This window comes from Symphalangus syndactylus, chromosome 7 (genome assembly GCF_028878055.3).
Source record: "Symphalangus syndactylus isolate Jambi chromosome 7, NHGRI_mSymSyn1-v2.1_pri, whole genome shotgun sequence".
NCBI classification, from domain to species: Eukaryota; Metazoa; Chordata; class Mammalia; order Primates; family Hylobatidae; genus Symphalangus; species Symphalangus syndactylus.
In genome coordinates, this window is record NC_072429.2 from 72,058,409 (window position 1) to 72,081,312 (window position 22,904).

At 38.9% G+C, this 22,904-nt stretch overlaps 1 protein-coding gene across 21 annotated transcripts in view; it reads right to left on the reverse strand.

Annotated features, from left to right (window-relative positions):
* STAU2 (staufen double-stranded RNA binding protein 2) overlaps positions 1-22,904 on the reverse strand; it is a 338,058-nt gene that overhangs the window by 258,326 nt on the left and 56,828 nt on the right. For 19 of the 21 annotated variants that reach the window (XM_063642824.1, XM_063642827.1, XM_055286518.2 and 16 more), the window contains one exon: positions 13,205-13,364. The exons of the other annotated variants lie outside the window; for them this stretch is intronic. In XM_063642824.1, coding sequence (XP_063498894.1) covers positions 13,205-13,364 — 160 coding nt within the window. Of the gene's footprint in view, positions 1-13,204; positions 13,365-22,904 lie in introns of those variants that run through there. 21 annotated transcript variants of the gene reach the window in all.

The window sequence follows — 22,904 nt, forward strand, 5'->3', positions numbered from 1 at the left end:
AAAGTAGAAGAGAAGCAGAAAAGCAAAAACCATGCTGAAAGATTTCCAACTCCTAGAGCAAAGTATCTCCAACTCTTTCATACAGAACTAGACTGACACCCCTACATGTGCATACCTACTTTATATATACAATAATGCTTTCATAGAAAACATTTACAGAGTAACTTCAAACTATGAGATGCCTCCAAGTAATGTTAAATACTATTATTTTGAGTGTGTGAGAGTTGGATCCAGGTTTCATAAAGACAATCAACACATAGGGTTTCTTGTGTATTATAAGGCTATAATGTTATTTTGTTTAAGTTTTTTGTTTGTTTGTTTTTCGAGACAAGGTCTTGTTATGCCACCCAGGCAGGTCTTGAACTCCTGGGCTCAAGCGATCCTCCTGCCTCAGCCTCCCAAAGTGCTGGGATAACAGGGTGGGCCACCGCTACCGGCCAAGGCTATTGTGTTGACACTGTAAACACACCATCAATTTTTGGGGGGTTCTTAGATAGATTAAAGGAAATTTCTATATTTACCAGTGATAAATACAAAAAGGCTAATTAATAAGGAGTACAAATGTGCATAAGAATTTTGGATTCCTATATGTGGCATATAAAAAAAAAATGCTACAACTAGTTTTCAAAAAGGCACATGTTACTAACACTTAGAACAGCTCTGTAGAAAGTTAAAAAAAAAAAACAGGAAAATAGCAGTCACTGAATAAATATTTGTTGAATAAATAAACTGATTAACTGAGAAACCAGTGATTAATTGAGAAACCAGAGCTCCATGGAGAAATGGCTGGCTCCAGGGCTGGGGCAAGGAAAATACAAGATGACTTAGGAACACTTTATTATGCCAGAAAGTAAAAATGTCCAGAGCATGACGGAGAAATATCAAAAGGGCAAAGGAGTCAATTAGAGGGTCTGTACCACTAGCCAAACCTGGAATCATTTAAGCAACAAAATAGATAATGATAGTAACAAATTATAAACTTGTAAGTAGAACAGGAATCCAAGAGGCTATAGTGATACAAATAGGCAAACAAAAAGAAGATGAGGGAAAAGCAAAAGCTACCTTTGGGTACAATGCCAATTAACAAATATAAAAAAGAAACTGGAATTTTAAAAATCCCCCTTTGGCAACCTTCAGGGTCATAACTGCTTCAGATGAGAATCATCAACAGAGGCTAAATCTGGAAGGTGAAAGAAAGCTTGATGAGGAGCAGAATATTTATATATATATATATATATACACATATATATATCTATACTATATATATGTATAGATATATATATATATATATATACTATATATATGTATAGATATATATATATATATATATATATACACACACACACACACAGGCTCAAAATGTCTCCTCAGAAAATACTTATTACTTACTATTCAATAACAAAACATACGGATTAATTAACTTTACAGCAAAGAAGCCTGGCATACTCCTCACTGCATGACAAAAGTCGTCACTGATGGGACAAGTCAATCTCAGGCGTCTCCTCATAGAAAGCACTAAGGTTAAGTCCAAGTCATTTTTGTGCTATTCATGCTAAAATGCATAAATCATGAGGAAACACCAGACAAACTCAATTGAGGGGCATTCTACAAACTCTGTGGTCCCGTATTCTTCATAAATGTTATGGTCATAAAAGGTAAGAAAGACTGAGGAACCGTTACAGATTGAAGTGAAATGAAGAGAAATGTTAAGTACATGTAACACATGGTCTTGATTAGATCCTGGAGCTGTAAAGGTTTGGGATGATTAATGAAACCTGAAATGGAGTCTGTGGATTAAATGGTAATATGGATCAAAGTTAACTTCCCGATAGAACAGTGTCCATGTCTTTAAGAAATACACATTGAAATATTAAGGGGTAATGGGACATCATGTCTACAACTTATTCCCAGATGGTTCGGAAATGCTATCAATGGGGAATAAAGGTGAAGGATACATGGGAAGCCTATGTACTATTTCCACAAATTGTATATAAATCTGAAATTACTTCCATAGTTTAAAAAAAATAAATGGGAGAAAGCAAAACAGTTCTGCAATATATTCCCAAGTACTAACAGATCAACCATGCGGCAAATGAACTTAACTCCACGTTAGGATATAACTTCTTTTTAAGACCCATCTACACACTGTGGACTCAAGACTGGATCTTTCCTCCACAAACCTATTACTTCTCAATACTGAGTTACAGTCACCAGGTTTACAACAAAGGTGCCACCACACTGCAGAGGGGAATGGACTATCTTTTCAATAAATGGTGCTGGATTAAATGAATGTCTATATATTTTTTAAATGAAGAAAAATATTGAACTCTACCTCACATCATACATTAAACTCGATTCCTGACAGATTGTAGATCTAAACTGTAAAGATCTAATAATACTGCCAACAGGCATATGGAAGGATGCTCACCTGCATTTGTTATTAGAGAAATGCAAATTAAAAACACAATGAATTACTATTATGGCAATGGTTTTTTAGTCTCTCCCACCTTCCCTTTACACGTCAAACTGAGCTTCCTAAAATACTCCTTTAAATGCATCATGCACTGCTCATGAATATTAATTCCAGCTACATATAAAACTTAATCTCGTAAAGCTGGCATTCAAGTCGTCCCAATTCACTTACTAACTACATCTCCAGTCTTACCTCCTCCTACTAGTCATTTACCTGCTCTAATTAAAAACCATCTACAAAAATTTTTTTTACCAAATCCATTGTCCAGATTCCTACTTCAAAGCCTTTCCTCATAGTATTCCCTCTGGCTAAAATATTCTTTCCTCTCGTCTGTAACTGCCTACTTTTTGGTCAAGGGTATCTTACTTCAACTACTTCAGTCCATGTTTATCATTACCTGTAATACTGATGGCTGTTATTGTCTACTTGGCACTTAATCTTTACCATCAAGTTATGTGTTCATATATAAGACTGTAAGATCCTCACTGAAAGGGACAATGTTTTGTATCTCTTAGATATGTAAAAAGCAGGTGTTAAATATATCATGGTGGTGGTATGCTACTAATGATCAACCAGTATTCTGAAGAGGGTTTTAAAAATTAAAGAAATAGACAATCTTTTAGGAACTTCAAAATGAAGAGAATAAGTTTTTTTTCTATTGTAATAATATTTTGGCTTATTTAAGCTTAATAAATACTGCAATCAGTTGAACAGAAGCAGAGACTTGTAATCAGGAAACCACGGATTCTGCAGAGTAGTCCTTGAAAGAGCAGAGTATGTCAACCTAGCACAGATCACATGGAATGAAACAAGTGTCTATGTGATTTGATTATGAATATAAGCAAGTAGAGAATGATTAAATAGATTTTAGAGTTATTGTTGACAGGCACAAAATCTTTTTTTTAACCTCCATAACAAAAATACCTAAGGCGAAATTAGTATTGACTAGAAGGTAACCACTTGAATTAATCAGTTAACAAATGAATGAGTAAACGGATATATGGCTGGTACTGAAGTTATAGGAATTCCATTAACCTAATGCTATCAATTAATACACTATGTCCAAAATACAAGTTTGCCTTTCCCAATAGATAACAGGACATATAGATTAACTGAGGTCACCCGGAGAAAATGGTGGATATCAGGCAGGACTCACTTGCAGCTCCCACTCGTGGGGACAAAACAGCATGTGGAGACTCACAATGTAAACTCTGCTCCAAGAACCACCACAGGAACACACCAGGAAAACTGAAAGAATTCACAGACCCTTTTAAAGAAGCAGCTTGCCGCTGCAAACTCCATGAGACAGCCAAAACACTGTGAGTGCCCAAAGTATGAGACGGGGAAAGTCTGCCTCCAAATACACACCCTCACTGGGGAACCTGAAAATCCAGATCACAGAAGAATTTAACCTTACCTAGGGCTGAAACAAATTTAGAGAGCTGAGCGATATATAAAAGTAGAAGAAAGCAGGCCAGGAATGGTGGGTCATGCCTGTAATCCCAACACTTTGGGAGGAGGCCAAGGTGAGTGGATCGCTTGAGCCCAGGAGTTTGAGACAAGCCTGGCCAATATGGTGAAACCTGTCTCTACTAAAAATAAAAAAAAAAAAAAAATTAGCTGGGCATGGTGGTGCACACCTGTAATCCCAGCTACTTGGGAGGCTGAGGCAGGAGAATAGCTTGAGCCCGGGAGGCAGAGGTTGCAGTGAGCCAAGATCAACGCCACTGCACTCCAACCTGGGCGACAGACTGAGACTCCACCTAAAAAAGAAAAAAAAAAAACAAAAACTAGAAGCAGCAGTGACAAGACACCCCTGTAGACACTCCCAGTCCCTAGGGAAGCCATTTTTTTTTTTACTTTTATCTCACAGGGGTCCTTGGGGAGGGCAGTCAGTGGAACTGGGGAAGTACCACAGTGAGAAAGACTTCTAGCTGAATGCTGTAATAATTTTGACTGAATGCAAATTTTCCTGGGCAGAATCTGGGGGTGGGGGAAGAGGTGGGAATAGGGAGCTGGCGGGAATAGGGGGCCAATGGAAAGTACAGATACGAGAACAGAAGCCACAGCAGGCAGGGAGGGGCAACGCCTGAAAGCCCTGCTTGCTTTCTTAGCAGGAAGGCTTGTAGCCTACGGCAAATGCTTTTTCTGCAGACACTCCCCAATATCAGCCTGGAGTCCAGTAGCACCACTGGGTAGCTAGACCCAGAAGAAAAATAACCACCACTGCAGTTCAGCTCTCAGGAAGCACCATTCATAGGGGAAGAGGGAGAGAACCACATCAAGGGATCACCCCATGGGATAAAAGAATCTGAACAGCAGATTCAAGATCTTGCCTCTGACACAGTATATACAAATGAGAAGGAACCAGAAAAACAATTCTGGTAATATGACAAAACAAGGTTCTGTAACACCCTCAAAAGATCACACTAGTTGACCAGCGATGGATCCCAACCAAGAAGAAATATCTGAATTACCAGAAAAAGAATTCAGTAGGTCGGTTATTAAGCAGCTCAAGGAGGCACTAGAGAAGAAAGGTGAAAGGCAACTTAAAGAAATTTTTAAAATAATACAAGACATGGATGAAAAAATTTCCAGAGAAATAGAATCATAAATAAAAAAGAGTCACAATTTCCGAAAATGAAAGACACACTTAGAGGCATGCAAAATATACTGCAAAGTTTCAACAATAGAATCAAACAAGCAGAAGAAAGAATTTCAGAGCTCAGAGACAAGGCCTAATCAAATTAACACAACCTGACACAGACAAAGGAAAAAGAATTTTAAAAAATGAACAAAGCATCCAAGAAGTTTGGGATTATGTTAAACGACCAAACCTAAGAATAATTGGTGTTCCTGAGGAAGAAGAAAAATCTAAAAGTTTGGAAAACTTATTTGAGGGAATAATCAAGGAAAACTTCCCTGGCCTTGCTGGAGATCTAGACATCCAAATACAAGAAGGTCAAGGAACACCCGGGGAATTCATCGCAAAAAGATCATCACCTAGGCACACAGTCAATCAGGTTATCTAAAGTCAAGTCAAACGAAATAATCTTAAGATCTGTGAGGCAAAAGCACCAGGTAACCTATAAAGAAAAACCTATCCGATAAATAGCAGATTTCTCAGCATAAAATCTACAAGCCAGATGGAATTGAGGTCCTATCTTTAGCCTCCTTAAATAAAATAAATATCAGTCAAGAATTTTATGTCCAGTGAAACTAAGCTTCATTAATGAAGGAAAGATAAAGTCTTTTTCAGGCAAACAAATGCTGAGAGAATTTGCCAATATCAAGTCGGCACTAAAGAAGTGATAAAATGAATTATTAAATCTTGAAACAAAGCCTCAGAATACACCAAAACAGAACCTCCTTAAAGCATAAATCTCACAGGGCCTATAAAACAATAACACAATGAGAAAAAACAAACAGACAAAAGGTATTGGGGCAACAACTAGCACAATGGATAGAATAGTACCTCACATCTTAATACCAATGTTGAATATAAATGGCCTAAATGCTCCACTTAAAAGATACAGAATGGCAGGGTGGATAAGAATTCACCAACCAAGTATCTGCTTTTTTCAAGGGACTCACCTAACACATAAGGACTCACATAAACTGAAGGTAAAGGGGTAGAAAGAGATATTTCATGCAAACAGACACCAAAAGCCAGCAGGAGTAGCTATTCTTACATCAGATAAAACAGACTTTAAAAAACAACATTTAAAAACGACAGAGAGACATTACATAATGATAAAAGGACTAGTCCAACAGGAAAATATCACAATCCTAAATATAAATGCACCTAACACTGGAGCTCCCAATTTATAAAACAATTACTACTAGACCTTAATAAATGAGACAGAGGGCAAAATAATAATAGTGAGGGACTTCAATACTCCACTGACAGCACTAGACAGGTCGTTAAGACAGAAAGTCAACAAAGAAACAATGGACTTAAACTATACCCTACAACAAATTGATTTAACTATATATACAGAACATTCTACCCAACAACTGCACAATGCACATTCTATTCATCAACACATGGAACATATTCCGAGACAGACCACATAAGCCACAAAACAAGTCACAGTATATTTAAGAAAATCAAAATTATATCAAGTACTCTCTCAGACCACAGTGGCATAAAATTGGACATCAACTGCAAAAGGAACACTCAAAAAGCATGCAAATACATGGAAATTAAATAACCTGCTCCTGAATGATTGTTGGGTCAACAATGAAATCAAAATGGAAATTTAAGAATTTGAACTGAACGATAATAGTGACACAACTTATCAAAACCTCTGGATACAGAAAAAGCAGTGCTAAGAGCAAAGTTTACAGCACTGAATGCCTGCATGAAAAAGTCTGAAAGAGCACAAATAAGACAATCTAAGGTCACACCTCAAGAACTAGAGAAACAAGAACCAAACCCAGCAGAAGAAAAGAAATAACAAAGATGAGAGCATAACTAAATGAAACTGAAACAAAATACAAAAGATAAATTAAACAAAAAGTTGGTTCTTTGAAAAGATAAACAAAATTGATAGAATATTAGCAAGATGAACCAAAAAAAAGAAGACAGAAGATCCGAATAAGCTCAATTAGAAACAAACAGGAGATATAATAACTGATACCACAGAAATACAAAATATCATTCAAGGCTACTATGAACACCTTTAAACACACAAAATAGAAAACCTAGAGGAGCTGGATAAATTCCTGGAAATATACAACCCTTCTAGATTAAACCAGGAAGAAACAGAAACTCTGAACTGACCACAGCAAGACTGAAATGGTAATTTTAAAACTGACAACAACAATAAAAAAAGCCCAGGACCAGACGAATTCACAGCTGAATTCTAACAGACTTTCAGAAAAAAGAACTGGTATTAATCCTATTGGCACTATTCCAAAAGACAGAGAAAGAGGGAATCCTCCCTAAATCATTCAACGAAGCCATTATCACCCTAATACCAAAAACAGGGAAGGACATAACAAAAAAAGAAAGCCACAGACCAATATCCCTGATGAACATAGATGCAAAAAATCCTCAACAAAATATAAGCTAATTGAATCCAACAGCATATCAGAAAGGTAATTCACCATGAACAAGTGGGTTTCATACCAGGGATGCAGGGATAGTTTAACGTCCACAAGTCAATAAATGTGATACACCACATAAACAGAATTAAAAACAAAAATCACATGATATCTCAACAAAGAAAAAGCATTTTACAAAATCCAGCATCCCTATATGATTAAAACCCTCAGCAAAATCGGCATAGAAGGGACATACCTTAAGGTAATAAAAGCATCTATAACAAACCCATAGTCAACATTATACTGAACAGGGAACAAGTTGAAAGCATTCCCCCTGAGAACAGGAACAAGACAAAGATGCCCACTTTCACCACTTCTATTCAACACAGTACTGGAAGTCCTAGCCAGAGCAATTGACAAGAGAAAGAAACAAAGGGCATCCAAATCGATAAAGAGGAAGTCAAACTGTTGCTGTTCACTCATGATATGATCGTATACCTAGAAAACCCTAAAGACTCATCCAAAAAGCTCCTAGATCTGATAAATGAATTCAATAAAGTTTCAAGATACAAAATAAACGTACACAAGTCAGTAGCTCTGCTATACACCAACAGCGACCAAGCTGAGAATCAAATCAAGAACTCAAACCCTTTCACAATAGCTAGAAAAAAATGAAATACTTAGGAATGTACCTAATGAAGAAGGTGGAAAGAACTCTACAACAAAAACTACAAAACACTGCTGAAAGAAATCATAGAGGATACAAACAAATGGAAGCACATCCCAAACTCTTGGATGGGTAGAACCAATATTGTGGAAATACCATACTGCCAAAAGCAATCTACAAATTCTATGCAATTCGCATCAAAATACCATCATCATTTTTCACACAACTAGAAAAAACAATGCTAAAATTCATATGGAACCAAAAAAGAGCCCACATAACCAAAGCAAGACTAAGCATAATGAGCAAATCTGGAGGCATCACATTACCTGACTTCATACTATATTATAAGACTATAGTCTCCAAAACAGCACAATACTGCTATAAAAATAGGCACATAGACCAATGGCACAGAATAGAGAACCCAGAAATAAAGCCCAACACTTAGAGCAAACTGATTTTCATCACAGCAAACAAAAAATATAAAGTGGGGAAAGGACATCCTATTCAACAAATGGTGCTGGGATAATTGGCAAGTCACATGGAGAAGAATGAAACTGGATCCTCATCTCTCACTTGATACAAAAATTAACTCAAGGTGGATCAAACACTTAAATCAAGACCTGAAACCATAAAAATTCTAGAAGATAACATTGGAAAAACTCTTCTAGACATTGACTTAGGCAAAGGCTTCATGACCAAGAACCCAAAAGCAAATGCAACAAAAACAAAGATAAACAGATGGGACTTAATTAAACTAAAAAGCTTCTGCACAGTAAAATAAATAATCAGCAGAGTAAACACACAACCCACAGAGTAGGAGAAAATCTTCACAAACTATGTATCTGACAAAGGACTAATATCCAGAATCTACAAGGGACTCAAATCAGCAAGAAAAAAATAATGCCATCAAAAAGTCAGCTAAGGACACGAATAGATAATTCTCAAAAGAAAATATACAAATGGCCAACAAACATGAAAAAATGTTCAACATCATGAATTATCAGGGAAATGCAAATCAAAATCACAATGCAATACCAACTGATATGGTTTGGCTGTGTCCCCACCCAAATCTCATCTTGAATTGTAATCCCCATAATCTCCATGTGTCAAGGGAGAGACAAGGTGGAGGTAATTTGAATCATGGGGGCGGTTTCCCCCTTCTGTTCCCACGACAGTGACCGAGTTCTCACAAGATCTGATAGTTCTGTAAGTGTTTGGCAAGTTCCTCCTTCAGTCTTTTTCTCTCTTGCCACCTTATGAAGAAGATGTTTGCCTTTCCTTCACCTTTAACCATGACTGTAAGTTTCCTGAGGCCTCCCCAGACATATAGAACTGTGAGTCAACTAAACTTCCTCCTTTCCTTCATAAATTACCCAGAATCAGGAAGTTCTTTACAGCAGTGTGAGAACAGACTAACACACCACCTTACTCTTGCAAGAATGGCCGTAATTTAAAAATAAAAAAATAAAGGATGTTGGCGTGGATGTGGTGAAAATAAACACTTTTTTTTTCTTTTTTCTTTTTTTTTTTTTTGAGACAGAGCCTTGCTCTGTCACCAGGCTGGAGTGCAGTGGTGCGATCTCAGCTCACTGCAACCTCCGCCTCCCGGGTTCACACCATTCTCCTGCCTCAGCCTCCCAAGTAGCTAGGACTACAGGGGCCCGCCACCGCCCGGCTAATTATTTTTGTATTTTTAGTAGAGACAGGGTTTCATCGTGTTAGCCAGGATGGTCTCAATCTCCTAAGCTCGTGACCTGCCCGCCTCAGTCTCCCAAAGTGCTGGGATTACAGGAGTGAGCCACCACGCCCAGCCGAAAAGAAACACTTTTACACCGCTGGTGGGAATGTCAACTAGTAAAACCACTATGGAAAACAGTATGGAGATTCCTTAAAGAACTAAAAGTAGAACTACCATTTGATCCAGCAATCCCACTACTGGGTATCTACCCAGAGGAAAATAAGTCATTATATGAAAAAGACACTTGTATACACGTTTATAGCAGCACAATTCACAATTGTGAAAACATAAAACCAGCTCAAATGCCCACCAATCAACGAACGGATAAAGAAAATGTGGTGTATATATATACCATAGAATACTACTCAGCCATAAAAAGGAATGAAATAATGGCATTTACAGCAACCTGGATGGAGTTGGAGACCATTATTCTAAGTAAAGTAACACAGGAATGGAAAACCAAATGTAGTATGTTCTCATAAATGGGAGGTAAGCTATAAGGACACAAAGGCATTGAGAATGATACAATGGGCCAGGCGCGGTGGCTCACGCCTGTAATCCCAACACTTTGGGAGGCCGAAGCGGGTGGATCATGAGGTCAGGAGATCGAGACCATCCTGGCTAACATGGTGAAACCCTGTCCCTACTAAAAATACAAAAAAATTAGGCCGGGCACAGTGGCTCACGCCTGTAATCCCAGCACTTTGGGAGGCCGGGATGGGCGGGCGGATCATGAGGTCAGGAGATCGAGACTATCCTGGCTAACATGGTGAAACCCCGTCTCTACTAAAAATACAAAAAATTAGTCAGGCGTGCTGGCACATGCCTGTAGTCCCAGCTACTTGGGAGACTGAGGGAGAAGAACCTCTTGAATCCGGGAGGCGGAGGTTACAGTGAGCCGAGATTACACCACTGCACTCCAGCCTGGTGACAGAGCGAGACTCCATCTCAAAAAAAAAAAACAAATACAATGGACTTTGGGGACTCTGGGGGAAGGGTGGGGAGGGGGATGAGGGGTAAAGACTACACATTGGGTACAGCATACACTGCATGGGTGATGGGTGCAACCAAACCTTAGAAATCATCACTGAAGAATTTATCAATGTAACCGAATACCACCTGTTCCCCAAAAACTATTGAAATAAAAAAAAAAAAGATAACAACATATAATGTTGTTGGTATTGGATGCAATTAGAACAACTCTTTAAAATTATTCTTAGGAGCTTAAAATTAGAACAGTAATTTACTTAGTATTTTAAATGCAGGTGGTTTGGGGAATTTGTGATGGGGTTTCTTTCTTTTTTTTTTTCTTTTGAGACAGAGTCTTGCTCTGTTGCCCAGGCTGGAGTGTAGTGGCGTGATCTCGCCTCACTGCAACCTCCGCCTGCCAGGTTCAAGCAATTCTCCTGCCTCAACCTCCTGAGTAGCGGGGACTACAGGAGCACGCCACCATGCCCAGCCAACTTTTGTATTTTTAGTAGAGATGGGGTTTCACCATGCTGACCGGGCTATATATAAATATATAGTTTTATATATTATATAAATATACAGTTTTATATATTATATAAATATATAAACTATATAGTTTTATATATTATATAAATATATATAATATATAAAATATATAGTTTATATATTATATGAATATATAAAATATATAGTTTTATATATTATATGAATATATAAAATATATAGTTTATATATTATGTGAATATATAAAATATGTTTTATATATTATATGAATATATAAAATATAGTTTCATATATGAATATATAAAATATAGTTTCATATATTATATGAATATATAAAATATACAGTTTCATATATTATATGAATATATAAAATATACAGTTTCATATATTATATGAATATATAAAATATAGTTTCATATATTATATGAATATATAAAATATACAGTTTCATATATTATATGAATATATAAAATATAGTTTCATATATTATATGAATATATAAAATATAGTTTCATATATTATATGAATATATAAAATATACAGTTTCATATATTATATGAATATATAAAATATAGTTTTATATATTATATGAATATATAAAATATATAGTTTCATATATTATATGAATATATAAAATATATAGTTTCATATATGAATATATAAAATATAGTTTCATATATATATAACTATTTAAACTATATATCTAAAAAGAGAAATTAATCATTTTTTGTAATTTTTTTTTTTTTTTGCAGGGGTAGAAACAAGATCTTGGTATATTGCCCAGGCTGCTCTCAAATTCTTGGGTTCAAGCAATCCTCTTACCCAGGCCTCCCAAAGTGCTAGGATTATAGGTGGTAGCCACTGTACCAGTCCACTGTCATTTTTGTTTGTTTGTTTTTTGAGATGGAGTCTCGCTCTGTTGCCCAGGCTGCAGTGCAGTGGCACGATCTTGGCTCACTGCAACCTCTGCCTCCCGGGTTCACGCTATTCTCCTGCCTCAGCCTCCTGAGTAGCTGGGACTACAGGCGCCCGCCACCATGTCCAGCTAATTTTTTTGTATTTTTTTTAGTAGAGACAGGGTTTCACTGTGTTAGCCAGGATGGTCTCAATCTCCTGACCTCATGATCCACCTGCCTCGGCCTCCCAAAGTGCTGGGATGACAGGCATGAGCCACCGCGCCTGGCCTATCTTTACTTTAAAAAAAAAAAAAAAAAATCAAATTTTCTGTGCTTTGTATTCAAATATGTTTTTGCCAACATTAAAAAAGTAAACAATGCACTTTTATAGTATCCACTAAAGCAAATTTTAAAAACAGTTACAATTACTTTCTTCATCCTCTCACCTTCATTTTTTTTTTTTTTTTTTCTTGAGATGGAGTTTCGCTCGTTGCCCAGGCTGGAGTGCAATGGCGAGATCTTGGCTCACTGCAACCTCCATCTCCCGGATTCAAGCAATTCTCGTGCCTCAGCCTCCTGAGTAGCTGGGATTATAGGCACCCGGCTAATTTTTTATATTTTTACTAGAGACGGGGTTTCACCATGTTGGCCAGGATGGTCTCGAACTCATTACCTAACGTGATCCACCCGCCTCGGCCTCCCAAAGTGCTGGGATTACAGGCATAAGCCAACACGCCAAGCCTCCTTCAGTTATTTTTATGCTGCTGTGTGTGTGTGTGTGTGTGTAGGTATGGGCATATGTGTACTATTAATACTTGCTCACTCTGTTACTAGCCTACAATAAATGAAACATACAACAAGCAGAACACACATAGCAGACAGCGTAACAGAAGGAGTCACTGCCATACCTGGGTTATTGTTAACATTACTTTTGGGTGGCTTCTGAACTGGTTTGGGAAGCGTAGATTCAGTCAAAGCTTTATTGGCAACAGCCTGTTGAGCCTTCTTTATACTGCTGCCTTCGGATTCCCATGTCTGCTCACCAAGACTCAGCTGCACTGAGAACATCTTAGAAAAACATAAATAGACAAAGAAAACATTAAGACTTTTCCAAGAAATAAAATGGGCTGTCTGAGAGAAAAATAAACATTATAGAATCAGAATTTTAGAGCTAGAGGTGACCTTACCTATGGATCATTTGCAACAAAGTCTTACTCTACCTAGTGAAGAAATTTTAAGAGAGTACCAAATTCTGTTCTATCCTATCCAAAAGCTTAGTAGCAGATGTAGGTGTACATTTTGGGTAGAATAAATCAAGAAGCAATCTTTCCTCTAAATGGAATCACAATGTTAATGTCATTCAAATGGTCCTCAGAAAAGTAGAATAAGTAGAAATAATAAGAGAAACTGTAAGAGAAGCCAAAAGACCATGCGTCTATAATACTTTTATAAAATCTAATTCCTTGAGTGTTACATTTAGCACAATCTAGGCAATGAGTCAGGCAATTCTATTAAATATTATACTACCAAAATCTCTGAATCTCCACAACAAACAGTGAGCCAATCACTAAATTCTGTCCATTTTAACATCATAAATATTTCTCAAATCTTCTTCTTCTCTGTCAACTGGATCCAGCCTTTCATCATCTTTAGCTTGGACATAATATTCTTCCAGCTGATCACTGCTAAAACTATCTTTCTAAAACACAAATCCAATTTCAACACCCCAATCAACATCAGGTTAAAACCCTTCAACTGTTCCTGTTTTAGCATGGCACAAAGGCTCTACCTGTGCATCCTCATCTCACGCACATCCTTCCACTAACATGTCCTACATTCCATTCTCACTGTATTTCCATATGAGCCCCCAAACCTATTCTTCACCTTTAAAATTCAGAATCAAGTTACATGATAAGCGCGTAATTGGTTTCACTCCAGACTGCTTATTACTTTCTAGGAATACTAAGTATTAACTTAAAATTACTTATTACAAAAAATATATATTATTGCAGAAAGGAGATGAGATAGAAAACAACTTCATGAGGTTAGCATCACCAATAATCATACAAATTGACGTCATGTGCCCCCGATACAATCCAATGAGAAGTACACATCAACAACCATGTACTATTCTTGGCCAAAAATGTTTAATCTGAATCTAATCATAGGGAAACAATCAGAGAGATCTAGATTATGGGACATTCTATAAAACAAATGGCCTAGGCTCCAAAAATGTCAATGTCATAAAAGGAAAAAAAAAAAAAGAATGCAGGGAGGACACTAAAGAGACATGAAGGCCATGCACAGTGGCTCATGCCTGTAATCCCAGCACTTTGGGAGGCTGAGGCAGGCGGATCACAAGGTCAGGAGATCAAGACCATCCTGGCTAACACGGTGAAACCCCGTCCCTACTAAAAATACAAAAAAATTAGCCAGGCGTGGTGGTGGGCGCCTGTAGTCCCAGCTACTCAGGAGGCTGAGGCAGGAGAATGGCATGAACCCGGGAGGTGGAGCTTGCAGTGAGCCGAGATTGCGCCACTGCACTCCAGCATGGGCGACAGAGCGAGACTCTGTCTCAAAAAAAAAAGAAAGAAAAGAAAAGAGACATGAAAAGACATGATAAATACCACGCATGAGCCTTGATTATGTCTAAAATGGGAAGGGGAAAAAAAGCTATAAAGGACATTCAGAGGACAACTGGGGAAATGTGACTGTGAACTATACATTAAGTAATAGGTTTAGCCAGGATTAAATTTCTTGTGTGATTAACAGTATTGTGGTTATGAAGAAGAACGTCTTTAGTCTTACAAGATAGATATGTAAGTATTTAAGAGTGAAGTGTCATGGTAGCTGAAATTTACTTTCAAATTGTTCAAGGAAAAAGTATATGTCAATATAGAGGGAGCAAGAAATAAAGTAATGTGGCAAATAAATTAACGATCGGTGAATCTAAAACATACATGAGTGTCTATTACACCACTCTTTCCATTTTTTCTGCAGATTTTTAATTAATCAAAATAGGGAACTGGGATTTGTCATTTGAAATTCACAACATAAACATACCTGTTTAAAGTGATTAATTTTTCTTTTATTCTAATTCAGTTTAAAATGTATACCTAGAATGTATCTTTAATACTCGCTCTGGTTTCAAAATGATTTTTCAATGACTAGCTCTTTGTTTTTCTTCAAATTTTGGTATTTAACAAAGAACTCTGCCACAAAATAAGAAAGTTTAAAGGTTTCACATGATATATATAATATACATAATCTTGCATATAACTCATATGCTTGAAAACAGAAATACCCACATAAATGACCTTGAGACTCCTGATTGCATCAGGAAAGTATATTAAATTTACGTGTCTCCAGACCTGACCTCTCCGAAACAACAATCACATAAATCTGTCTACTTGGTATTTCCACAAACTCAAGAGGTAAAAGGTCAAACAAAACATTGCCTCCTCCACTCTACCCCCTCCAAATCAGTTCATGCCCCAAAATGTTTCATCCATTATCTCCCAACAGTTCAGGTTCAAACCTCATTAGTTTCGTTTATCCTTGCCTTCCTAAGGCTTATTTAACATCTCATAACTCTTCCTTGTAACTTATATTGTCACCTCCTTAGTCTAAGGCTCCTATAAACTCAGACTCAGTATACTTCATTTAGCTCCTATCTCTAATCTTTCCTGCCTCCTAATCAACCAGATGTCACCATTTTCCCAATCTCATGAGCCAGACACCTTTGAGAGGTCTTCCCTTCTCTCCTGCTTGCAATTAACAAGTACTGATTCAACTTAAATGTTTTTCAGACCTGGCCTCCTCTCTTTATACTAAGATATATACATGCACCAATGTCTTAGTGGAGGGTATCAGTATCTTTCCCCTAAACTACCACAACACCATCTGTGGTATATAAGAAATATCTATTTGGTCTCTGGCCCTGGTTCCTAACACAGAGCTCCCAAAACCTTGTAATTTCCAGAGGGACAGGAGAAGTAGGAGCATTTTTGTTCTAATATTTGGTCTTTGATCCCAATTTCTAACACAGAGCTCTTAAATTCCTTGGAATTTCCTGGGTGATAGGAAATTTTTATTCTAATGAGCCAACTCTTGGCAGGCCCCTGGATAGAAAGCTAGTCTGAGGGCCAGTCACCAGAAAAACTAAGCCATGGTTAGAAACTTCATTTTTAGCCCCATCCCATTCCTATCTGCCATGGAGGAAAGAGGGGCTGGAGACTGAGTTAATAATCGATCATGCCTATGTGACGGAGCCTCCATAAATATCCCTAAAAGATAGGGTTCAAAAAGCTTGCAGGCTGGTGAACACACTGAGGTGCTGCAGGGTGGCACACCCAGACAGGGCTTGGAAGCTCCATTTCCCTTCTCACACACTTCATCCTATGTACTTCTTTTCTTTTTTTTCCCCCAGAGATGGAGTCTTGCTCTGTCGCCAAGGCTGGAGTGCAGTGGCACAATCTCGGCTCGCTGCAACCTCCGCCTCCCAAATCCAAGTGATTCTCCTGCCTCAGCCCCCCAAGGAGCTGGCATGACAGGCACAAGCCACCACTCCAGGCTAATTTTTGTATTTTTAGTAGAGACGGGGTTTCACCATGTTGGCCAGGCTGGTCTTGAACTCTTGACCTCGTGATCCACCCACCTCAGCCTCCCAAAGTGCTGGGATTACAGGCGTGAGCCACCACACCGGCCCTCCTATGTACTCTTTATCTGGCTGTTCACCTATATACTTTAGAATATCCTTTATAATAAACTAGTAAATATAAGTATGTATTCCCCTGAGTCTTGTGAGCTGTTTTAACAAATTATGGAACCTGAGAAGAGGGTGCTGAGAACCCATGGTTTACAGCCAGTTGGTCACAAGTTTAGAAGACCCAGATTTGTGACTGTCATGTGAGGTGACAGCAGTGTTGTGGGACTGAGCCCTTAACCTGCAGGGTCTGCACTAACCGTGGGCAGTTAGTGTCAGAATTTAGTTAAACAGTAGGACATCCAGTTAATGTATGGGGACAACTGCAGAATTCGCTGGCGTGGGAAAAAACCCCACATATTCAGTGTCAGAAATGAAGTGTTACAGCCAGGTATGGTGGCTTATGCCTGGAATCCCAGCACTTTGGGAGGCCAAGGTGGGAGGATCACTTGAGCTCAGAAGTTCGAGACCAGCCTGGGCAACACAGGGAGACCTCAGCACTACCACAAATGTAAAAAATTATCCAGGCATGGTGGTGTGCACCTGTAGTCCCAGCTACTGAGGGGGCTGAAGCAGGGGGATCCCTTGAGCCCAGGAGATCAACGCTGTAGTGAGCTATGACTGCACAACTGCACTCCAGCCTGGGCAACATAGCAAGACCCTATCTCGAAAACAAATTTTTTAATTAAAAAAAAAAGTGTTGGAAGTATAGAAAAAAATTTCTTTTTACTATCTTAAAGCAGTTCCCTTAATATGACCTTCCCATTCAAACTACCATTCTTACCATCATCAACATGAACATTCTGTAAAACCATCAATGTGAACATTCTGTAAAATATAAGTATTTCCAAGGCAATCCTATGCTTTTCTATAATCTCTCTTAAGATTCCTACTACAGTAAAAAGTGTAGTAGTTTTAAGATGGAATGCTGGAGACACACTGTTTATGAATTTAAGCCATGGCTTGACCATTTACTATGTACAACACTGGGAAGTTAATTATTCTAACTCTCAGTTTCTTACCTCTTTAGTGAAATGAGGCTAATAAGAACACATGGTTAGTTGTGAAAATTAGAACAAAATGGTATAAATGCCCCCATTTGAAAGTCAGAGATTGTCAAACTAGATAAAAATGCAAAATCAAACTACATGCTACCTACAAAAACTGTACTTCAAATATAAAAGCACATATAGTTTTAAAGTTATAAGACGAAAAACATATACTGACATAAATCAAGGAGAAATTAGAATGGCTATATTAATATCAGACTAAGTGGATTCCAGAGTAAACACTATTACCAGTGGTAACAAAGGTCATTTCATATGAATAAAGAAAGCAATTAAGAAGACATTGATATCCTAAACATTTAGGCACCTAATAACACAGCTTAAATACATGAAGCAAAAACTGACAAAACTTAAACTATAAAATTGACAATTAAAGTCAGAGTCAATACTCCTTATCAAAAACTGATATAACAAGCAAAAAACATCACCAAGAATATAGTACAGTTGAACAACACCATCAGCCAACACAATCTGATCAACACTGTTAGAATACTCCAACCAAGAAAAGCAGAATATACACTTGTTCTCAATTGTTCACAGGACATTTACCAAGACAGACCACATTCTGGGCCATAAAATAAGTTTCAATAAATACAAAGAATTCAGACCACACACAAAGTATGTTCACTGGGTAAAGTTACAGAAGAGGGTAGAGTAAAATTACAGAGGAGGGTAGAACAGAAGCCTATACCATTCATCACCCCCAGTGGAACACCAAATTTTAACAACTATGGACACAGAAAAGCACCGTTACAAGAAACAAAAATCAGGTGAACAATCACAGTGCCTGGCTTTAACTTCTTATCGCCAAAAGAGGCATTGAGGAAGGTAGGAGAGTCTTGAATCACCAACATCAACCCTCTCCCACACTCCCAGCAGCAACCACGTGGCGTGGAGAGAAAATCTGTACACTTTGAGGGAGGAGAGCACAGCTATTGGAAAACAGTACATTAAACTCAGTGCTGCCCTGTCACAGCAGACAATGAAAATGTGCTGGGCTCAGCCAGCACCTGCAGAGGGGGGGAGGATTTGGACCAGCACTAGCTGGAGGGGAATTGCCCATCATAGCAGTTGGAACTTGAATTTCTTGGCCAGACTTGCCACTACAGGCTGAAGTGCTCCAGGGTCCTAGATAAATTTGAAAGGCAGTCTAGGACACGAGACTGTACTTCCTAGACAACTCCTAGTGTGAGGCTGGGCTTAGAGCCAGTGAATTAGGATGGCACGCAACCTAGGGAGACACCAGCTGGAATAGCTAAGGGAGTGCTTATGCCATTCCTCCCCTAACCCCAGGAAGTGCAACTTGTAGCAATGAAAGTGTCTACTTCCTTCTGCTTAAGGAGAGGAGAGTGAAGAAAAAAAGAGAACTTCGTCTCGCATTTTGGATATCAGCTAAGCCACCGTAGGATAAGGCACCAGGCCCTAGCTCCAAGATAACATTTGTAGACACACCCTAGGCCAGAAAGGAACCCACTGCCTTGAAGGTAAGGACTCAATCCTGGCAGGATTCATTACCTGCTGACCAAAGAACCAATGGGTCCTGAATTATCACCACTGATACCCAAGGAGTATGCAGTGGGCCCTGGGCTCTGACATGTGCTGGCTTCAGGGGTGACCCAGCACATTCCCAGCTGTGGTGGCTATTGTGAAAGACTCCTGTTTAAGAAAAGCAGACAGAAAAGTAAAGGGAACATTGTCTTGTGCCCTAGGTACCAGCTCAGCCACAGTGGGAAGAGCAAAAAGAAGGCTCTTGGGGTCCCCGAGTCCACACCTATGCTGGACAGCATTTCCGGATCTACTTCAGGGAGCCCACTGCCCTAAAGAATGAGCCCATGGACCAGTGGTGGTGTTGGTGGCCACAAGGAGAGGTTCCTTGCCTGTGGAAAGGGGAGGGAAGAGTGGGAGGGATTTTGTATTATGGATTGAGTGCCAGCTTAGCCACAATAGAAGAAAACATCAGGTAAATTGCTAAGGTTTTTGACTCCAATCCCTGGCTCTCAGACAGCATCTCTGGACACACCTGGAGCCCGGGGAAAAACCCGCCACCCTTAAGGGAAGGGCCTTGGACAAGGCCAGTGCTGTGCTGGCTTCAGGTCTGACCCAGAGCAATCCCAGGGATGATGACCACAGAGGTGCCTGCATCACCACATCCCCAATTCCAAGTGGCTTAGCACTCCATTTGTTTGGGAGAAAGTAAAGAAAAAGAACAATCTCTGCCTGGTAATCCTGAGAATTCTTGGCCGGGCGTGGTGGCTCACGCTTGTAATCCCAGTACTTTGGGAGGCCGAGGCGGGCGGATCACGAGGTCAGGAGATCGAGACCACAGTGAAACCCCGTCTCTACTAAAAATACAAAAAATTAGCCGGGCGTGGTGGCGGGCGCCTGTAGTCCCAGCTACTCGGAGAGGCTGAGGCAGGAGAATGGCGTGAACCCGGGAGGCGGAGCCTGCAGTGAGCCGAGACTGCGCCACTGCACTCCAGCCTGGGCGACAGAGCGAGACTCTGTCTCAAGAAAAAAAAAAAAAAAAAAAAAAAAAATCCTGAGAATTCTTCCAGATCTTATCCAAGGCTGCCAAGGCTGTACCTCTAACAAGTCTCCAAAAGCCACAGCATTGTTGGGCTTGGGGTCCAAGTCCCTTCGAATTCCTGGAAAGCCTTCCCAAGGACAGGCATAAACAAGCTCAGATTCTGAAGACTACAATAAATACCTAACTGTTTAAAGCCCAGACACCAACAAGTATCTACAACCATCGACACCATTCAGGAAAACATGACCTAACCAAATGAACTAATATAAAGCACAAGGGATCAATCCTGGAAAAACAGAGATATATGACCTTTCAGGCAGAGAATTCAAAATAGCTGTTTTGAGGAAACTCAAAGAAATTCAAGACAACACAGAAACGGAATTTGGAATTCTTATCAGATAAATATGACAAAGAGATCAAAATTAAAAAGAATCAAGCTGATATTCCAGAGTTTAAAAATGCAACTGACATGATGAGGACTACATCAAAGTCTCTTAACAACAGAACTGATTAAGAAGAAAGAATTAGTGGGCTTGAAAACAGGCTATTTGAAATTACACAGTTAGAAAAGACAAAAGAAAAAAATTAAAAAGCAATGAGGCACACCAAAAACATCTAGAAAATAGCCTCAAAGGGGCAAATCTAAGACTTACTGGCCTTAAAGAAAAGGTAGAAAAAGAGATAACAGTAGAAAGTTTATTCAAAGGGATAATAACAGAGGATTTCCCAAACCAGAAAGATAACCACATTCAAATACAAGGTTATAGAACACCAAGCAGATTTAACCCAGTGATGACTACCTCAAAGCATATAAGAATCAAATTCCCAAAGGTCAAAGATAAAGGATCCTAAAAACAGCCAGAAAAAAAGAAATAAATAACATACAATGGAGCTCCAATACAATTGGCAGCAGACTTGTTTTGTTTTGTTTTGTTTTGAAACAGAGTCTCACTCTGTCACCCAGGCTGGAGTGCAGTGATGCGATCTTGCCTCACTGCAACCTCCACCTCCCGGGTTCAGGCAATTATCCTGCCTCAGCCTCCCGAGTAGCTGAGATTACAGGCATGCACCACCATACCCAGCTAATTGGCAGCAGGCTTTTCAGTGGAAACCTTAAAGGTGAGGAGAGTGCGGCAAGACATATTTTAAGTGCTGAAGGAAAAAAACTTTCACCTAGAATAGTATATCTGGTGAAAATATCCTTTAAGTATGAAGGAGAGATAAAGTCTTTCCCAGACAAACAAAAGCCAAAGGATTTCATCAACACCAGACTTGTTCTACAAGAAATGCTGAAGGGAGTTCTTCAATCTGAAAGAAAAGGATAGTAATGAAAGAAGAAATCATCTGAAGGTACAAAACTCACTGGTAATGGTAAGCATACAGAAAAATACAGAAGAGTGTAACACTGTACCTGTGGTGTATAAACTACTCTTAACTGAAGTAGAAAGACTAAATAATGAACCAATCAAAAATAATAGCTACAACAACTTTTCAAGAAATAGTGTAATAAGACATAAAGAGAAACAACAAAAAGTTAAAAAGCTGGCAGTGGGGACAAAGATAAAGTGTAGAGTTTTAATTAACTTTCTTTTTGCAAGTTTGTTTGTTTATGCAATTGTGTTAAGCTGTCATCAGTTTAAAATAATGGGTTATAAGTATTAGTATTTGCACCGGCGCAGTGGCTCACACCTGTAATCCCAGTACTTTGGGAGGCCGAGGCAGGTGGATTGCTTGAGGTCAGAAGTTTGAGATCAGCCTTGCCATCACGGTGAAACCCCATCTCTACTAAAAATACAAAAACTAGCCAGGTGTGGTGGTGCATACATGTAATCCCAGCTACTTGGGAGGCTGAGGCATGAGAACCACTTGAATCTGGGAGGCAGAGATCGCAGTGAGCCAAGATCACGCCACTGTACTCCAGCCTGACAGACAGAGCAATACTCTCAAAAAAAAAAAAATTAATTTAAAAAAGACAGTATTTGCAAGCCTCATAGTAACCTCAAATCAAAAAACATACAACAGATACACAAAAAAATAAAAAGCAAGAAATTAAAGCATACCACCACAGAAAATCACTTTCACTAAAAGGAAGACAGCAAGAAAGGAAAGAAGGAAGAAAAGACAGAAAACAAATAACACAATGGCAGGAGAAAGTTGCTATTTAGCAATAATAACACTGAATGTAGGCCGGTTGCGGTGGCTCACGCCTGTAATCCCAGCACTTTGGGAGGCCGAGGTGGGTGGATCACGAGGTCAGCAGATCAAGACCATCCTGGCTAACACGGTGAAACCCCGTCTCTACTAAAAAT